This window comes from Vanessa tameamea, chromosome 22, assembly GCF_037043105.1.
Source record: "Vanessa tameamea isolate UH-Manoa-2023 chromosome 22, ilVanTame1 primary haplotype, whole genome shotgun sequence".
Classification (NCBI taxonomy): Eukaryota; Metazoa; Arthropoda; class Insecta; order Lepidoptera; family Nymphalidae; genus Vanessa; species Vanessa tameamea.
The window spans coordinates 9,693,514-9,712,251 of record NC_087330.1 but is presented as its reverse complement, the minus strand read 5'-3'; the positions used below and the strand labels follow the sequence as shown (position 1 = coordinate 9,712,251).

The window sequence follows — 18,738 nt, the reverse complement described above, 5'->3', positions numbered from 1 at the left end:
TCTGAATAAGACTAAGCTAAGAATACTTGTTGCTTCATTAATAGATATAAACTACTTTAATATTAGTACTTTTTTTTAAATAATAATCTGTTTTAATAAAATTAGACTCTTCTTTCGTCCTTAAGGTTAAGGTCAAAATCTAGCCACACGGAAGATTCTCTTTGGCCGCAACCCATCCCGGACGAGGTGTTGGCGGAGGAGCAACGGGTGACCGATGCTCTGCAGTCGCTGCGACTGCGCACCATCGGGAATATTAATGCTGGTAATCTTTTAATACCATTCAAAATTAATTTTTATACAAGGCATAATGTAAGCCATTATATTATTATAACATAAGGGACCATTCACAAAAACTTATCAAACAACAATCCTTATCCTGCGCTGTTTTTCATAACTTATGAGTAAGCGAGTCGCTTCTGACATAAGGGACATGCGGCATATTATTATCGAATCAAATCAAAACATTCTTTATCTCAGAATTGTGGAATAGCTCTGGACCACATCCCGGCTCCATGTAATATAAACAGATCGAACGCAATAAATCGGATTTTAATATGCCAATATTATTATATATTATATAAACACATAGCACTAAAATGTTGTTAGTCTATGAAAATAACAAAATTATAATAACCGAACAGTATCAACATCAGTTAGTCTAAACATGGAATGGCATTTAAAAAAAAATAAAAAATTTGTAAAGCAATCAAGTATCTGAGATAAGGCATTATTAACATTGTTATAGTTGGCTTTTTTTATTCAAAAAGTATTTATCCAAACAATACGAAATCACCGATACCTCAACCTATACTATAATAGCTTAACATAAAGAAGAAGATCAATTCTATAAAGTAAAAATAGAGAAGGATCTAAAATTGATCCTTGTGGAACATCCATTCTTAATACAAATGCGAAAGACTGTTTTGATGTTGACTGTTCTGATTTTGTTTAAGATCTCATAGATTAAGAGCTTTACCATTGACACCGTAATGTTTTAGCTTGTAGAAAAATGTTTCGTGCTCTACACAAGCTAGATCTAGATCTCATTAGATGCATCACAAAATTATGTGATTTCTCTCATGCGTTGTATTTATAGTCGTAGTAGCGTCGTTCTGACATCAGTTGTTGGGCGACTTGAAGTAACATGGAATTGCTGCAAAGTACTTTGAATTAATATTTTCAGTGAAGTGTACCAGAGGTTGATTTCACATATTTATATTAAATATTTTACTCAAAGACACAAAGAGAGCATCAATGTCAAAAATAAATTTTATTTCATTTTTATACTAGAACTTAGCATAAACTTGACTTTTCGTCCACATCGGAACAAAGCACGCCTAAACAACTCTTGATTTGCATCTAAAAATAATATGGAAATCTTTTACTGTAAAAAAAAAACAAGCATTGGAGTTATCGAACTTATGATCTCTTAGATGCGGATCATCCTTACGGATTTTCATGAACGTATATAAACAGCGAATGCTTCCTCACAGGCTACGTCGACACCGAGGACTCGGTGTCGCCGAAGAAGGCGCGGCCGACGCCCCGCGCGCCGCACGACGTGTGCGCCACTCGGCGGCTGCGGCGCCAGTACGGCGCGCGCGTGGCGCTGCACGCGCTGTCGCTCGGGATTCCCGCTGGACAGGTCTTCACGCACGCACACTGCTACTGTTACCGTCACCGTCACCGTCACCGTCACCGTCACCGTCACCGTCACCGTCACCGTCACCGTCACCGCCCGCTAGTTTTTATTTATTAAAATTTTAACATCCTAACATTTGCCCAGTTTACACAGAAAAATAATGATTTAAGCTAAATATTAATTCCGTATACATGTGTCGGTTAATTAGAATTTTAATAATCAAAGCTAGGCTTAATACTGACCGAACTATCCCTTACGACAGTGCACGGCGCTACTCGGCGAAAATGGAGCGGGAAAGTCGACGACATTTTCAATGCTGACGGGAGAAATTCGACCGACATCGGGCCACATCTATTTACTCGGCCGGAAAGTTAATAAAAGAGACCTAAGTCAGGGGCTCATCAGTAAGTATATGGACTTCATCTATACGAAAAAAAAAGTAACACGAACAGCCTGTAAATGTACCACTGCTGGTCTCATGAGGAGAATAAGCTACGAAGAATTCCACCTCACTGCTCCTAAGTGAGTTGATGACATAAGGCAAAATCAGTGGCATGTTTTTTCACGATGTTCCTTTTCAAACAGGATTCATATATGGAAACGCATTCCTGGTGATTTGAACCCGTAGTCTTCGATTAAGTTTCATGTGATATGTGTATATGCATATATGATTTTGTAATGCACATAAAAATATTCATAGTAATTTCTGTTCATATCGAACGATAATTAAATAAATATAAATAAATTGGACAACATCACATACATTACTCTGATCCCAAAGTAAGTAGCTAAAGCACTTGTTTTATGGAAAATCAGAAGTAACGACGGTACCACAAACACCCAGATCCGAGACAACATAGAAAATTACTGAACTTTTTCTACATCGATTCGGCCGCGAATCGATCCCGGGACCTCGGAGTGGTGTACCCATGAAAACCGGTGTACACACTACCCGACCACGGAGATCGTCTATATATCTTTCCAGTATCACTATTAAGTCTCTTTCAACAACTAATTCACTGTTTACGTATTTATTTCTACGTTCCCTTAAATAACCTTCTGTCTCACTCGAATATACAATACTAGTCGTTGCCCGCAAATTTGCGCGCATTTTAGGGTTTGGTCATCAGGTGTAAGGCATAAAAATGAAGCCTGGGTTCTTCCTTCTAGTTCAAGCTTCCTTGAAATCTCATCAAGCGACAGACAGACATATATAGTATTGTCGTATTTATAATATTGGTATAGTTAATAAGGTCACAAGAATTTTAGCTCTTCTCGGAAAGTGATTAAAGGCAATAAGTAAATCTCAAAAAAATACACAGACGAATTTACAACTTGGATATATTCCTAACATTTACTCCTTCCTAACATTTATTCTTGTAACTTTATATATTGTGATATTGTGTGCTATAAAAGAACACCTTGATTCAGAAGATGCCAATGTGCTCTTGCTCTATATATATGATTAGGATGTCAGTAATGATAAAAAAGTCTGATTATAATAATGTCCTTCCGTCCGAATTTTGCCCATCAACCGCAAATACTAACCATCTGCGCAAAAGTGTTATAGAAGGCAAATACAAATGCATCCTCCGTTACCTCAAACTCATAATCCAATAGCGAAACGGGACGGCAAAGCGATACGCTCAAAGAGAGATCTGCTGCTAAACCCATAGCTTAACGTGTTACCTAAAGCATGGGATAACTCAGCATTTTATTTAACTCCGAGTTATTAATGAGGTTTTTGTCTACAAATCGTATATAAACTTGTGAAGGATGGAAATTTTTGTTGAAGGTGAAAATATGCATTGTAAGTTTTAACTTTTTTACAGGCTACTGTCCTCAAAGTGATGCGATTGACCCTCTAATGACCGTGAAAGAAACGCTCGTGTTTTATTGCATATTGCGAGGTATCGAGGGTCGGGAAGAAGTAAGTACTGTTTTGTACAACGTATAACTTCCATAGCCAATGTGCCACTGTGATGACGACCATCTAGGACTAAGATGTTATGAATATCTGATGAGTGGTGGTACCTATCAAAACAGGCTTGCACAAAGCTCCATTTGATTTTATATTTATATAACTAGAATTTAAAATAAGTATACTAGAATTTTTAAGGAGGGTTGTCGTTCGGTGAACGGTCACCTGTAATAGTTTGCCACACATCGCCGAGCAGCAGCTGTCAAATGAATAGGATAAGAACAAGTGAATGAACCCATACTGTCTCTGGTTCTCATTTTTGCAATAACTTTAGGTAAAAATAATCGGTTCTCATTTTTAGGTAATCCGCCGAACGATAGAGTTATTCGAGTTGACGAGGTACACGCACGTCCGTAGCGGAGCGCTCAGCGGCGGCAACAAGCGCAAGCTGTGCACCGCCGTCGCCTTCATGGCTCGCACGCCGCTCGTGCTGCTCGACGAGCCCACCAGGTACGCGCGCCATCCCCACCAGGTCGGACCGATTTTACAAGAATTGAAATTTCGGATCAATATTGTCGTTCCTCATAATTTTCGGAAAGAGTTCAGGCGCAGGACCAGCGGCTGTACGTGCTTTCCGAGGCTCGGGAGCGTACACACTTCCAACTTCCGGACACTGGGCTGATACTGAAAAATTTTTGATAGAAAAACTCAATAACTTTTTAACGGCCCGACCTCGGGTTCGAGCCCACGACCACGGAACTCGGGGCCTCATATCTCATGTACACAATGACGAAGGAGCTAACGAGCGTGTCTGCCGCCAGCGGCATGGACCCGGTGTCGCGCGGCTGCGTGTGCGCGGCGTGGCGCGGCGCGGCGCGGGCGGGGCGCGCGGCGCTGCTCGCCACGCACGCGCTGGACGACGCGCGGCGGTTGGCGGCGCGCGTGGCGCTGCTGCGCGCCGGCCGCCTGCAGGCGCTCGCCTCGCTCGACGACTGTCTGCGCCGGTGGGTACCCGTCCGCCCGACCGCCGGTGACCGTCGGTGACCGTCGGTGACCGCCAGGTGAGTGACGTGCGGCTGTGCAGGTTCGGCGGCGGCTACGTGGTGGCGTGCGTGGTGCGGCGCGGCGCGGCGGGTGCGGTGTGGGCGTGCGTGGCGCAGCGGGCTCCGCACGCGGCGTTGCGGGTGCTGCACCACGCCGCGCTGCACTTCCTGCTGCCCGCCCAGAGCACAGGTAGGAGTACGCGATTACACTCGATTCCGACATCTAACAGAAATTTTAAAGTCTTCATAGACAGTATTGTTTCCTTCCTTTCTGATTAATTTAATTTGGAGAAAAATATATGTATTGAGTGAGTAACCATCGAGTTTGAAACGATGCTGTGGCTACTGATGACTTTATATACGTAAATTGAATCTATAGTGGATGGCAAGGAGGTAGAAACGAAGTTAAGTGACGTCTTCCGGCTGCTGGCGGAGCTGCAGATGAGCTGCGATATAGAAGACTACACGGTTAATCAAAGCTCGCTCGATCAGGTAACTCTTTGATCAACTATCGTGTAACACTTCAACTCTATCTACCTGAACATATGACGCAAAATTTGGTACGTAATCGTGTAACTTACCCAACGTCTCCAAAACGGGAAATCAATACACTTTGATAGTGTGTTGTAAAAACCTCTCTACAAAAATCGAATATCTCGCCTGTATCATTGAACACATTAGTATCAAATTGTAACTCATGGCAACAATTTTGAGTATTTTAAGCATCAGGGAAATGTAGATAATATGACGCTGACAACACAAGTATATCCAAAACTTAATAAAGTAACTGTTGTTATGCGAATAATAAAAAAGTCCATAATTCATTAATTCGATAATGAATACACGTACTACTCCACTCAATAGTACATGTCTCTTTACCGTGCACTGGTGCTCCAGTGTAGTCTTAGAATAATTTGCACATTTCATTTCATGACATTTTGCACATCAACATCGGTGACTTTGCTTACTGTAATTATAGACGTCGTTTCGTCGTCAATTCATCAATAAGCAAGTGTAACACTTCCATAATTAATAAAAATGTTGACTGCTTTGATGTCATTAACTTAATCTTTATCTTATATTTCAGATGTTTTTAAGTTTTAGTGAGAAAACGAGTATCCTGGATTCTATTGACGACCCTCTCCCAACTCCTCGTCTCTTGAGGCGAGTCAGCGAAGAGCTGGACACCGTCACGTCACTGTGATATCTACCTAATTTATAAATAAATAAATGGTACACGAGTACCATTAAAATCGTCTGTTTAGAAAACATTTTTTGCGAGATAACTATTAAAAAAATCAAGTAATTTGGCAACTCAGTTATATAAGTTATCTTGTACAAATCGAAAGAGTCAAAAACAAACGTTTATACTAATTCATCTGGACCAAAATATCGAAAAATACGTATTAATTCTTATCACGGATGGAATAAAGACAAAATGAATCGTTTAGAAACTAAGGGAAAGTTTTGCTTTCACTGCTATTTCTAAACTGTATTTTTTACTTGGAAAAAAGCGAGTACGACCGATTATTTGAATCCTGTATCGTTACCATGTTCGTTTTTAAGTTTATTTGTGTAGTTCAGCGGCGTACCGGTATAGCGGTGCAAGCGGCGAGCGAAGTGGCAGGCCCGAATACGTTACGCTTGATTTGACAGAAAATAGGAAAATTAATTTAATTAATTTCTTACAGAGATAATATTATTTAAAACGTGAGTGTTTGGACTATAATTTAATGTGCTATAAACATATATATAATAATTTTAATTTTTTTCCGCTGTCTTTTTGAGTATTTACTTCGAACGACATCTTTTTTTTCTATGCAATTTCTCAGTTATTCTCGTTATCGTAGTCAAATCTCAACTTTTATATAAACTAGCTACTTCAATAACAACATTACGGGTGTTTCAAAGGCGTAATTGTATTGATGAGTATACTTCCTACTTAGAATAATAATAACGTAATATTCATTGATAACCGATGACTTAAACAAGGTAAGATTAGTTTTCATATAAAAAACTACATTGCCTTAATTTTGTACTGATTTATAACAATTTTAAATATAAGATATTCGAATTTAATGCAGAAATAAGTATTTTTATAGTAAGTTTGTAACAGGCCGACTGTGATATAACTGTATTTGTAAGGCGTGTTTTATATAAAATATGTTTAAGAGAAATAAAAGTATGGTTTATGGTTAAAAACTGTTTTATTAATTATGACAATTCTTATAACAGGATAATTAACTATATTGTAATAAAATAAAGCTGTACCAGAGATCAATAATGTCTTAAAATGTAGTCTTAGTAATGAGTTGTTAAAAGAGTTGCAAAATAACATCAATTTAAAAAAAAAGTGTGACCAGTACATAAAATACCTACATGCATATAAAAGAACATAATACTTAAATGAACAAAAAAACTGTTGCCAGTTCTATTACGAATAAAATTTTTATGTTAAAACCTTGACTAATATAACCATCTCTTTCTCACGTATCTGAATAAACAGGATGGCAACTTTTTCAGTCCAACCGTACTTTGATAAATATTCGTTTAGCGTTTCTTTGGTATTATTGCAAGGGCAAACTCAATGTATGGAAAATTAAGATGACAGATTTCAAATTCTCATCATTGTGTTAATAATTTTTAATTAATTATATTAATAATACGTTTAAAGATTTTTTAGTGATTATATATTCTTCGTACATTTTAATAGTAAACAGGAATTTGCATTTCGTACACGGTTATTCTGATAATGAATACTGTATATTATTATATTATATTTATGGCAGAGTCTTAAGGGGCCATAGACAACAATATATAGATACGATAGTCAAACGAGATTAATTGTTGTCAAAGGAAGGGTTCCGCAGGCCGGCGGATTTCTTGAAGTGAACCGCGAAAATATCCAACGCACGAAATATTACGTCCTTATTCACGTCCTTGTGGCTGAAGCTGGATACTACAAGCCGGACCGAATCGGATACGGTTTTCTCGCTGAACAGATATGTCTCTGAAAACATACAATTCCATGTACTAAGTACATTGCCATGAAAAAAACTTAAGTAACTTTTAAAGAGAATGTCTAGAACTTATTCTTGCACGCTGCTTCAATTGGTGGCACCACTCACTCTTCAGATATTCTACCACCAAATTAAAAACATACCTGGAATCGATTCCGAGACGATTTGGCACGTTTCATCAATATTAAATGTTCTTAGTTTCTTTTCGACGGTCGTATCCGTCGGCTTCGAGAGCTGATCGAAGTACAAGAACACTTGCTTCTTCAACCAATCGCTGAAGTCATCTAGCCACGCGGTTATTAGGGTTTCGACCAGGTCTGCAAATACCATGAATTATTTTCGTAGGTTTCAGTTTGGGGAGTGTAAATATCATAGCTGCCTAACGCGGGTAATGTTATAGAGCGTGTGTACTGAGGCACAATCTGCTCTGAGAGTTAGTAGGCCAGTGGAATACCAGCAGAATTAGAAAGGATTTTTTCGATTAAGTAACCCAATAACTCTTTGAACCCAATCCTCGGAATCTAGACCAAGGAGGCAGTCTTACAGCAACGAGTACAAATAGAGGAAATTAATTCCTTCAGCTCCGTCGTAATTGACTGAATATAAGCGTTTGAGTAAATATTACACGTTAGAAGTACAGCTCGTTAAAGAGTGATACTCATGTAATTGTGGAAAAAAATCTTTTTGAAACGCTGAGTTTTAAGTACGTGTGATATAAGTTACTAGTCACCAGCGCACAGCAGGGTAGCGAGCCGGAAGGCGAGGTGCTCGTCCGACACCCCTACTGCGCACCAACTATCCGCACTGGCGCACCAGCCGCGGCCCACGGTCGCGCACCACTCCTCTGGCACAGAGAGTAACGCATGAATCACAGGAGGGCGGGCCGCGCAACCGACGGACGCGCCCGCGTCGGATGCGAGACCGCAGGTTTATTTTAAAACAGAGATAGGAGAAATAGGCGCCACGGAGCGGCATGAGCGTCGACGTGTTTGGTAATTTTCGGCCGGGACGGAGCCGGGCAGCGGGGACTTAACGCATAGGGCACGTTGACGTCAGAAACCCCGAGGCCGTACCGAGGTCGAGCGGCGCGGGCGGCGCGCGCGCGGGCGCGGGCAGCGCGCGCAGCGGGTCGAGCGCGGCGTCCACGCGCCACAGCGCGCGCCGCGCCGCGCGCAGCCGCGCCGCGCGCCCGCTCACCTGCGGGCGGCGCTCCACGTCAGCTGTATAGACTCGATACGATCTCGCCGCCAGGAGGCTAACGTCGGACCGGCCGAGCGAATATTCACAGTACTCACACTCAGCTCGGGCGAGGTGCACACGTACGTCCAATCGTGTAGCTGCCGGGGGGGCACCTCCTCCCCCTCGGCGCCGACGGCCGTCTTTATCGAGTTAAATACTCCCGTGACCGTGCGCTGGAATAATCTACGACAATGTTGTTCATAACGTAACAATTACCGTCGACTTATTTACAGAATGAGTAACAAAGAACGCATATTTACTCTTTCTTACTTATATCAAATCATATATATCTGTCTCCCTCCCTTATATTGGGATGTCATTTGACCGAAACACAACGAGTACTCGGTGATCGATAAAAGGCACCTCTTTATTATTTCAAAATTAAAAGTGAATAGTTGTTGCTGTGAACACAAGTTCTACAGAAATCTCGGACTTTTTTTTTTTTCAACTACGATCCATCTCAAACAAAAGCTCGTTCTACACATGAGGACAGCATTTGCAAAATTAAATTTTATTGGTCGGTGGAATCCTGCCCAAGGTGCAGTAATATTAATTGCTATAATTTCGTTAAGACAAAGAAATATAAATACTTGACTGTAAGTTATATGAAGAGTACTCACTTGTCTAATCTCTGCATGTTGTTGGTCGTCTGTCCGGGAGAGGAGCCGCGGTCCAAGTTCATGTCATACTCGTCTGAAACATTTATAACGAGTGAGTGATTCAAGTGCACGGTTCATATATGTATGTGGTTGTATGTATGTATGTATGTATGTATGTATGCATATCTTAGTAGTACTTAGTAGCCGAGAATCTCAATTTTCCTAGCCGGTATAAACAAGGCTTATTATTTCATGTTTGTTTTTCAAACTAAAACTTGTATTTAGACCCTTATTGCACCCGTGTCAAGCCGGTACGGGTAGCTAGTTTATTTAAATAACGTACACTTTACAAATAAATAAATAAGAACAATTATAAAACATTTTGCACGTGCGTGCGCGTGCGCGCGCGTACCGGCGAGCGCGGCGGAGTCGACGTGCGCGTGCGCCCGCGTGCGCGTGTGCTCCGAGCTCTCCCACCACGCCTCCTCCCTGTCACAGATATATAAGCTATAAATCTTCCCCATCAACGGAACGGGAGCTTCAGATCAGCTGTGCGATATTTAGCCATAAAACATCATTGTACTGTGAATGAGTACCGTGTGAGTGGTAACGGGAGTACCTGGGCCCGGCGTGCTGAAGCAACGTGCGCAGCTTGGCGATGCTGGCGGACAGGTCGGCCGCCTCCTCGTACTGCGGCTCCGGGGACTCCGACAGCGAATCGGGAGCGCCGCCCTCCGCCCTCCGCCCCCACGGGCCGGCACCGACGGCCTGCGGCGCCGCGGTCGAGTGCTTACAGAGACAATTGCATCGTGGATAAATATGTTTTAGAGCGGCGGTATCATATTGTTCCTCGATCATTTCAGTTTGATTAAGGATTATTTATATAGATTTTAGGATCAACCAAAACTTTCCATCAAGAACAATGATTTTGAACGAACATTTTACGTAACTACTGTTTTATAAATGTTTTTCAATTTTGTATTTTTATAATCCTCTGCCGCTTTGCACTTTCTTAATTCTAAAACACTCACCATACTATCCTGTGAAGTGACCCTCTGCTGTTTGACTAATGGATGAGAAGTCCCGTTTTCTTCTAAAAATATGAAATCAATGATTAGTTCTATGCTATCATGATCTATGTCAATACTTCAAAGAGGTATATTTGTATGCAAGGAGTAATCTCCGGCACTAATAATCTAATTCCAAAAGTTGCGACACTGGTAGAAAGCTTTAAAAAATATATCACGACTTAGTTCCCAAAATTGTTTGTGCATTGGTGCTGTAAAGTATGGTCGAATGGCGTTGGTAACCACATACAATCAGGTGGCCCATTTGCCAGTATAGGGCAGACTATTTTAAATTAAAAAGAATTACGAACTCTCTTCTTTCACGGACGACCTAATGGCGCCAACAGATTGTTTTAATATAAAAATTGATTTCTGCAGTGAAGTGTCACCAACCTTTGTGGTTACCGAAAGGCATGTAGGACTCCTTCACTTCCATGACGACTTCTGGCTTCTGTCTGCTCTTATGCAGATCCGAGGGTGATAGTTTTTCACTGTTCCTATCTTTATGAGCTGGTGATTTTTCCTGTTTAAGCATAGAAGATCACAAAATATTTAACATGACAAATAATATTTTATAAGTTTTTATTTGTAACTAGCTGTCTATTCAACGAGATATTACAACGGAAAATAATGGCGAACTTCGATACAAACTATTTTACTCTATCGGGTGATGAATTTTCAAAAACGCTGAAATAGCTATATTTTATTCATAAAGAGCCTAAATACCAATTAGATTTATTACCAACTTATAAAAACTAAGAACTTTCACCTTAAGTTTAACCCTCTTAGGTGATGAGTATTCAAAAATCTTCTACGTGTGTATATAACTGTGTCTACGTGTGTCTAAACTTAATTAAATAAGCCTAAATATCCTTTTCCATTTTTCCTGCATACCAATTTTCATCACCCATCAAAAGCCCTTAGGAGAATAATTTTGAAAAATCCTAAGGGTTTACCAATTCATATGGAAGTCACGTACAAAATTTCATCTTATAAAATGCTCCGGTTTGGACTGTGCGTTATATATTTGTGATTTATGTGTTAATACTTACTTGTGAATCATCGCTTAGCCCCGTGAATCGGAGGCCCTTCTTAATACCTGCGATACCTTTATCCAAAAGGCCCTCCATCATGCCCGCTGCTTCATCCTGGAGGATAAAAATGTTGCAATATTTTGTCTATTCTCAATATCCATACATATAAAAACTATAGCAATGTCTGTTAGCAAATGTTTTTGTTTAGTATAATCTTCATGGAGTTAAGAAGAAAATATTGCACGTCTGTCTGTGAATGCACTATCGAACAAAAGAGGGACGAAAAATGGAATCTACCCGTCAATTATAATCTGTGTTATTTTACTGAACATGTCTACTCCTCGGGACCTTATAAAGAGGCGCTCAGAATTATTTTCTAAATTATTCAAGGACATACATTAATACAATTCAAGGACATACATATATTATAACAAAGTTATTTTACATTTCTATTTCCGAATTCCTCAATTCTTGCATATTATTTATGACAGACGTGAAACTTGCTATCAGAGACGTTGGAATCAAATTTGACCTTGAAATGTCAATCTCATTGAGAAAAGTAAATTCTCTTAAAAAAATTATTTAATTTTGTTAATTATTATTAGACGAATACACCGAGATCTAAATTGTAACGAGAAAATATATTTTTTGTATCATAAGCCTAAGTTCTAACTGTACCGTCATGCTTCGTTGATAGTTTAACAGATATTGACAGAATGTGGACATCATCTCACAGCAGGCTGCTCAACTTCTTACTAGGTGGCATTTTTTGTTTGCCATTGCTTGGCATGTATTTTTGCCATTAAAAACAGGATATAGTTGGCATTTATGTCTGCGAGAGATATTTTTGTGACGACGCCTAATGTTCCTGATAGTATGTATTTATGTCAAAATTAGTAAATAAAAAAAATCTAAGCGTTTATTTAAATGAAATACTATAAACGCCTTACACACACCATGCTGTTGGAATAGAAGATACAGTGAGGGCTCCAAAATCAGACACAACACATACATAAGGACACACAAGTTGAATTCATTGAAAGTCAAACAAAGCGAGAAATATTCCATAAACATGCAACATGCAACGCGCATCGTGAGAAATAGCATTTTTTTATCTTACTTACATAATTCGTTGTTTACTGAAATATATTTGTTCGATAAAATTAAAGATTTATTTTTAATCTTATTTTCAAGGTAGAAAACATATTGCAAATTATTTTTGTCAAGCTCATTATTTATGTTACGATACTTATACACTAGTAAAAAGGCTTAATTAAATTATACTGCTGTTTATTTAATTTTTCTAGTAGTCATAGTACCGAGGGATAATTTTGACATGTGATGTCCGCGGCCGCGGCGGCCGTTCTCGGCGAAACTAGCAATCTGTACGAGACACACTATAGTTCACAAGCGTGTGCTCAAGCACAGCTGCTGACTCCCAACCCGATGGAGCGGCAATTCGACACGACGTGCTTCATGGGCCCTGCAGTGCACACGCTTCCAACTTCCATACTCCGAGCTGCTACTGAGAACTTTTCGACGGATTAAGCCCATCAACTTCTTAATGGCCCGACTTGGGGTTTGAACGCAGGACCACTGGATCAACGACTCGTAAAACATTCACAAGTACACCTGCACTACCTCAATCAGTTTCGTCGCGATTGGATAAATATAATTATGTGAGTAAACATTACATGTTAAAAGTGCAATTTGTTTGAGAATAATACTCATGCAATCGTGAAAATGATTAAGTCAATTTATTTTATTGTAATAAATTGTTCCAACTTTGAAATGAAAACTAAGATCTCTGGTAACAGATAAAAAAATATTTAATAATTATATACAATCTGTGTCTAATCTGTGACGAAAGCTGTTTTGTTTGACGCTTCCTGTTTATTTAGGTTATGTAAGATATTAAGCAGTTTAAAAATATAATATAGATATGCAGTAAGCAGATAGAACGTGCAAGAGACATACACTGGAATGTTTGCGGGGCACATCTATGTATAATGGGACCTGCAGGTCTCCTATCTTGGTCTTGGCGTGGTGGACGGTGGTCTGGAGGTCTTTCAGCAAGGCTTCGGTGGGCTTAGGACTCGTTTCCTTCTTGGAATCCTTGCTAGTCTCTGGGTCAGATTCAATCGTGTCTTCTTCGCCTAGAATATAAGATACATTAAACAATTATTTTTTTTTACATTATAAACGCTATAGACTATACTATCATTATAACTAACGCTATAAACACACTATAAATTAAAAATTTACCTCAAATACTGACAATTAAGAAAATAAAAATAAAATAACACCACGCATATGCAAGGAAGTAGAGAGCGAAGGTGGAGAGGAGTTTTGCCGGAATTAGAAAGCGTCATGACGTCATATGAATCACATTTACTCTCTAGGTGCGGCAGTAATGTTTCACATATATATATAATTGACCGTCAAAGCATAAAAAATGTTGCTAAGCATGTTAACAACATAAACATGACTCAATGAAATAGCCTGCTGATTGTTGATGTATTTTATACCAACACAAGTGCGATTGGTGCTCATATTCATAATATGAACTATATTATTTTTTATTATATAGTTGGTAGGCGGATGGGCAAATTGACCCCCTGATGGTAAGTGGTCATCAATGCCCATAGACATTGGTACTGTAAGAAATTACAACCAGTCTTTACATCACCATGTTGAGTTTTAGGTATAAAAATATAGCATAGATTAAACCTCAACAAGTCCTTCCTTGGGATTTAAATCTTGCTTCATATCAAACTTGATCAAATTTTTATCAGTTATTTAGCTGTCATAGCATAACAGACAGACAGACAGAGTTACTTTTGCTTTTATAATATTTCTATAGATTATACAAAATGTTACTGAATTATTCCACTACCCTAAATACACAACAGTAACTGGAGTAGTTAGTATTTAAATATATACATCAATTACATAAGATATACAGTATACAAGTTGTACATACCAAACCATAGTGGTTGTGGGGATGCATCCCGCATCTTGGGACTTTGTTCAGCCTCCTCATGACCCCAGAGCCGGCTTAGGGTCATCTCATCCAAACTAGCCAGCAGATCCTGACCAACACTGATGCACTGTAAGTCTATATCAGTGTCCCAAGTTTTGACACTACCTGAAATTTATATTATATATGTACAAAACATAGTTTTTGTAATTAAAAATATATTTCTAAAAATATATACCTTCAATAATCCTGTCATATATCTTCACTTCATTCCTTCCCTGCCTACCTCTGCGTTGTCTCAAGATTGCTGCAGGTTTTATTTCCAATGGCTCACTCCCTTCTACAGCCTTCTCAAGCTCAGACTTGTCATCTTCTTTATGTTCCTCATTTATATTGTTTTGATTCACTGGTGTTACATTCTTTTTGGTAATTTTTGGACTAGATTTAACTTCAGGAGGTTCTTGTTTTACAGGTTCTTGCTTTATAGGTTCTGCTTTTTTAACTTCCACAGGGGGCTCATTGGCTGGCTTTTCTTCGGAAATTTTATATTGTACTTTGAGCAGAGAGAGTAATCTGTCATTTAGCCATACTGGGTCAGATATTGTGTTATCAATTAAATTATCTAGCTTTTTGGCAAGAATCCTGATGAGCAGCTCGGAGTATGGTGTGTCCCACAATTCCCAAGGTACTAATTCTTTTAGAATAATTCTCAACACATCAGTACAATGGTCAGCTGTTACTGGCTTCTTGTTATTAAATACTGGATGTATCTTCTTGTATAGTACTTCTATTGAGCTTTCAGGATTGGATTCATGTCTTTTTAAAGCTTTTTTATATTCTTTCAAATGAGTTATGAATATGCCACAAGTGTCTACATATACATCTTTAGTTTCTATTTTATTACATATCTAAAAAAATTAAATTAAATATAATAAAATTTTGTACATCTATCTTTCCATTGTAACATTTCAACAAGCGAAAATTTACCTGAAACGTTTTGGCAACCATTTGATCCAACATTTGCTTACATGCAAATGGAAAACCAATTTCTTGCGAAATATACGTCATATACCAAGACGAAACCAACTTCTTTTCCAATACCGACGTTATCACACTTAGTTCATTCGTATCATATTCTTGTGTATGTTCATTTTCAACCTTCTTTTGAATTTGCGGTAAAACATCGGTAAGGAATGATAAGAAAGGATATTTCTTTAAAAGAATATCTAAATCATACTTCAAAGGTTTATTGAGGTGAAGTAACCATTGTATAAATTTGAAACTGCCGAACACAGACCCAACGAATAATAATAAAAGATAAATTATGAACCAAATTCCAGTGATAGGCGATATATTTGTGACATAGTTTAATAAAATACATATGACTGTGCCACTACAAGATATTATTGTTACAGTTTCGAGTAAATTTCTTTTCAGCAACATTTCTAGTAGTATTATTAAGATAATTAGTTATTCGATCAATAAAATAATTTATTTTAATACAGTATTAGAGCCGTCAGGCATCAATAAACAAAGTAATTAAGTAATGGATTGACGTCAATGTCAAACAAGTCGATGTGATTACTGATTATAAGGTACAAAAAAAAATCAACTTCTTATGTCGTTCAGAAATTAAACTTTGGGAATAAAATATGTAAAACGTTAAATAAAAATTACCTGTTAAAATATTATATCAAATCACGATTTTATATATGAATTAACATATTTGATGCAAAATCTTTATTTTTCATTAAAACTTTAATTTTTAATAAGTTTCCTTACAGCTGTGTCCGTGATGTCCGAATTTATCTGTACACAGAGCACATGTCAATACATAATATTGTCTAATGTCATATTGTGTGATGTGTCACGTCACTTACATTAAGCCAGAATAAAAAGCTGTGTACTTACTTCTTTGCACATATAATATTTTCAAAATGTAAGTGATCATTTTAACAAAACATGGAATATTTTTTTCATAACTATGTTTTACCAAGAACTTTTGTTTAAGGTCTAAAGTGACTTTCAAGATTACGCTGACTTCGGATCCTAAACTTCCCTTTAAAGTGTAAGTCTTTATCAACATTCAAAAATGATTTAGTAAAACCATTTATGTGACTTCAACGTAGAAAAACATTTTCGAATTGCAAATTATTGAATTTTTGCCATTCATTGAACGAGTTGAAAATTTCTTTTTGTTCGGCAGATGCTGAGAAATTGTGGGTTCTACGTTGAAGTTACATCGTTCTGGTGATGGAAACGATTGTGGTGCATCAGTTTCTCGACTTTTTCCAAGACTTCATTAACTTATGTCTGAAACATGATTGGCCGAGTGACACGACAACACCAGAAGAATTCAGAAATGCTTTTTTAATTTCCCAACACATAGAAAAATGTTTAGACAAATTCCACAAACGATCTCTTATTGATGAATTATTATCCGCAATTAATAAAAAACAAAATACATCAAGCTTGTTTTTAAAAAAATGTTTTTCTGATCCACCAAAATATATTTTAAAGAAAATACTTAATTCCTCAATAAATATCACCCAAGTTAATGTAGGGATCACAATATTTCTCGATCTATTTTCTGAGCAGAAACTTGAGGATTATTTGTCTGATTTAATGTTAGAAGCTGCTTCAAAGGAAACCCTGCTAAAAAATCTCAAAACTGAGATACCAAATGAGCTTTTACTGGAGTTTAAAAGTAAATTTCTTCTCTCAGAACTTAAAGATACAGATTATGCAAAGAAAGTAATTGGTAACATTTTAAATACTTGCACAGATAATGATATGGATATGTTAATACTGAGCCTATTATGTAAGGACTTGAAATACGCTCAAGGCTTAGATGTACTTTCTAAAGCATTTGTAAGTTACATGACAGTCAGAAGTGTTTCGAGAAAAAGTTTTTGGAAATTATTGTTTAGTATAAACGAGGACAATTTTTTACAATTGTGCCTTAATCATGGTGATATATTTAAATTAATATCTAAAGTTTTAATTGACAGTGGTAAGTTGGTTAGAGAAAATATGTCAATGGATTACTTTTATATTGAACTTACTTATTCCGAGCTGCAGTCAATAACACAAACTATATGTAAAAATGAAAATTTAAAATTAGATTTTTTAGATCAAGTCTTGGAAAGCAATGAAGATTTCGCATTTTGGAATAATTTTATGTCTTAAATTATGTAAAATAGTAATCAAAATGTAAATGATATAATTTTGACTTTGAAAATAACGGAATTCAATAAACAAATTAGTTTTTTTTAATAAACTATGTATTATTTTCTTTTTAATAAATAAAATTTACTTTTACCAAAAAATTTAAGTTGGCAACCCCCAGAAAATATTTTTATCATATCTAATTGTTATAAATTAACGAAGATAAAGTTTTTTATGTCTATAAAATGTAAAAATATAAATTATTTCCAGTGTTGTCTATAACTAATATTATAATATTATGTGTCACCAACATTGGGAACTATGCTATGTCACTTGTGCTTAAAATTATACTAGCTCACGCATACATTTAGCAATAAGACAAAATTATTAGTGGATGTTACCTACCCACTATACCAACAAGATTTTTTGGTGGTCCACATATAAAAATCACAATATTTTTAAAAAAATCGTTAAATTCCGTCTCAGACTCAGTGTACCAGAAGCGACACCTTTTACTGCAGTACTAAAGTTCGCGGCGGAAGAGTTTCGGGTGGACCCTGCTACTAGCGCCATAATAACTGATGATGGTATCGGCATCAACCCTCAGCAGACAGCAGGTAATCTATCTATAGTACTTTATTTGAAGTATATTCTCCAAATTTTAATTTGGACTGTTTTGTTTTTCATAGATGCAAAAACAGTCTGCTATCACAATGGGGAAAATTAAGAAACAATTAAAATGCCAGTAGGTGTTAATGTCACAATTGTAAATATACCTAAATAATGCTTTTTTTTTCAGGAAATGTTTTCCTCAAGCACGGATCTGAACTGAGATTAATTCCTAGAGACAGAGTGGGCGCAACTCTTTCATAGACAAATTCAGATAAAACATTCCTCTCAAATTTTTGTATTATGACTTTGGATACAACTTACAAACGGATAACGCATTTTAAATTTCGAAAGAAACCAATTAAAAAACATATATTGGTTTTCAATTTTTTTTATTTATGAATATGTTTCAAATG

At 37.4% G+C, this 18,738-nt stretch overlaps 3 protein-coding genes across 6 annotated transcripts in view; 2 read left to right on the top strand and 1 right to left on the bottom strand.

The window, feature by feature from the left end:
• Nucleotides 1–6,808, top strand: part of Ldd (lipid droplet defective) — an 81,400-nt gene extending 74,592 nt beyond the window's left edge. The window contains exons 62-70 of the mRNA XM_026634375.2: nucleotides 126–262; nucleotides 1,494–1,645; nucleotides 1,905–2,046; nucleotides 3,475–3,572; nucleotides 3,925–4,073; nucleotides 4,385–4,567; nucleotides 4,648–4,796; nucleotides 4,986–5,098; nucleotides 5,694–6,808. Of these exons, the coding sequence (XP_026490160.2) occupies nucleotides 126–262; nucleotides 1,494–1,645; nucleotides 1,905–2,046; nucleotides 3,475–3,572; nucleotides 3,925–4,073; nucleotides 4,385–4,567; nucleotides 4,648–4,796; nucleotides 4,986–5,098; nucleotides 5,694–5,810 (1,240 nt within the window). The 3' untranslated portion in view covers nucleotides 5,811–6,808. The remainder of the gene's footprint in view (nucleotides 1–125; nucleotides 263–1,493; nucleotides 1,646–1,904; nucleotides 2,047–3,474; nucleotides 3,573–3,924; nucleotides 4,074–4,384; nucleotides 4,568–4,647; nucleotides 4,797–4,985; nucleotides 5,099–5,693) is intronic.
• Nucleotides 6,809–7,231: 423 nt separating this feature from the next.
• Nucleotides 7,232–16,061, bottom strand: LOC113396447 (uncharacterized). 3 transcript variants are annotated; one of them, XM_064218479.1, is made up of 15 exons: nucleotides 15,533–16,061; nucleotides 14,784–15,453; nucleotides 14,549–14,713; nucleotides 13,582–13,721; nucleotides 11,584–11,679; nucleotides 10,925–11,054; nucleotides 10,496–10,557; nucleotides 10,084–10,253; nucleotides 9,877–9,953; nucleotides 9,486–9,558; nucleotides 8,922–9,048; nucleotides 8,700–8,823; nucleotides 8,357–8,470; nucleotides 7,770–7,943; nucleotides 7,232–7,616 (listed from the first exon to the last, which is right to left on the bottom strand). In XM_064218479.1, the coding sequence occupies exons 1-15, from the start codon at nucleotides 15,986–15,988 to the stop codon at nucleotides 7,447–7,449; spliced, it is 2,748 nt and encodes a 915-aa protein (XP_064074549.1). In that variant the 5' UTR covers nucleotides 15,989–16,061; the 3' UTR covers nucleotides 7,232–7,446. The 3 variants fall into 3 exon arrangements, 2 of the variants coding, with proteins under 2 accessions (XP_064074549.1, XP_064074548.1); XM_064218478.1 differs by having other exon boundaries at nucleotides 7,235–7,616; nucleotides 13,543–13,721; XR_010309514.1 differs by lacking the exons at nucleotides 7,232–7,616; nucleotides 8,700–8,823 and having other exon boundaries at nucleotides 13,543–13,721.
• A 296-nt stretch (nucleotides 16,062–16,357) lies between these two features.
• Ufm1 (Ubiquitin-fold modifier 1) lies at nucleotides 16,358–18,682 on the top strand. Of its 2 annotated transcripts, XM_026634378.2 has the most exons (4): nucleotides 16,358–16,484; nucleotides 16,557–16,613; nucleotides 18,200–18,330; nucleotides 18,513–18,682. In XM_026634378.2, coding segments are annotated over exons 1-4 (264 nt in total). In that variant the 5' UTR covers nucleotides 16,358–16,482; the 3' UTR covers nucleotides 18,587–18,682. The 2 variants fall into 2 exon arrangements, with proteins under 2 accessions (XP_026490163.1, XP_026490162.2); XM_026634377.2 differs by lacking the exons at nucleotides 18,200–18,330; nucleotides 18,513–18,682 and adding an exon at nucleotides 16,752–17,769 and having other exon boundaries at nucleotides 16,402–16,484.
• Nucleotides 18,683–18,738: the final 56 nt, after the last annotated feature.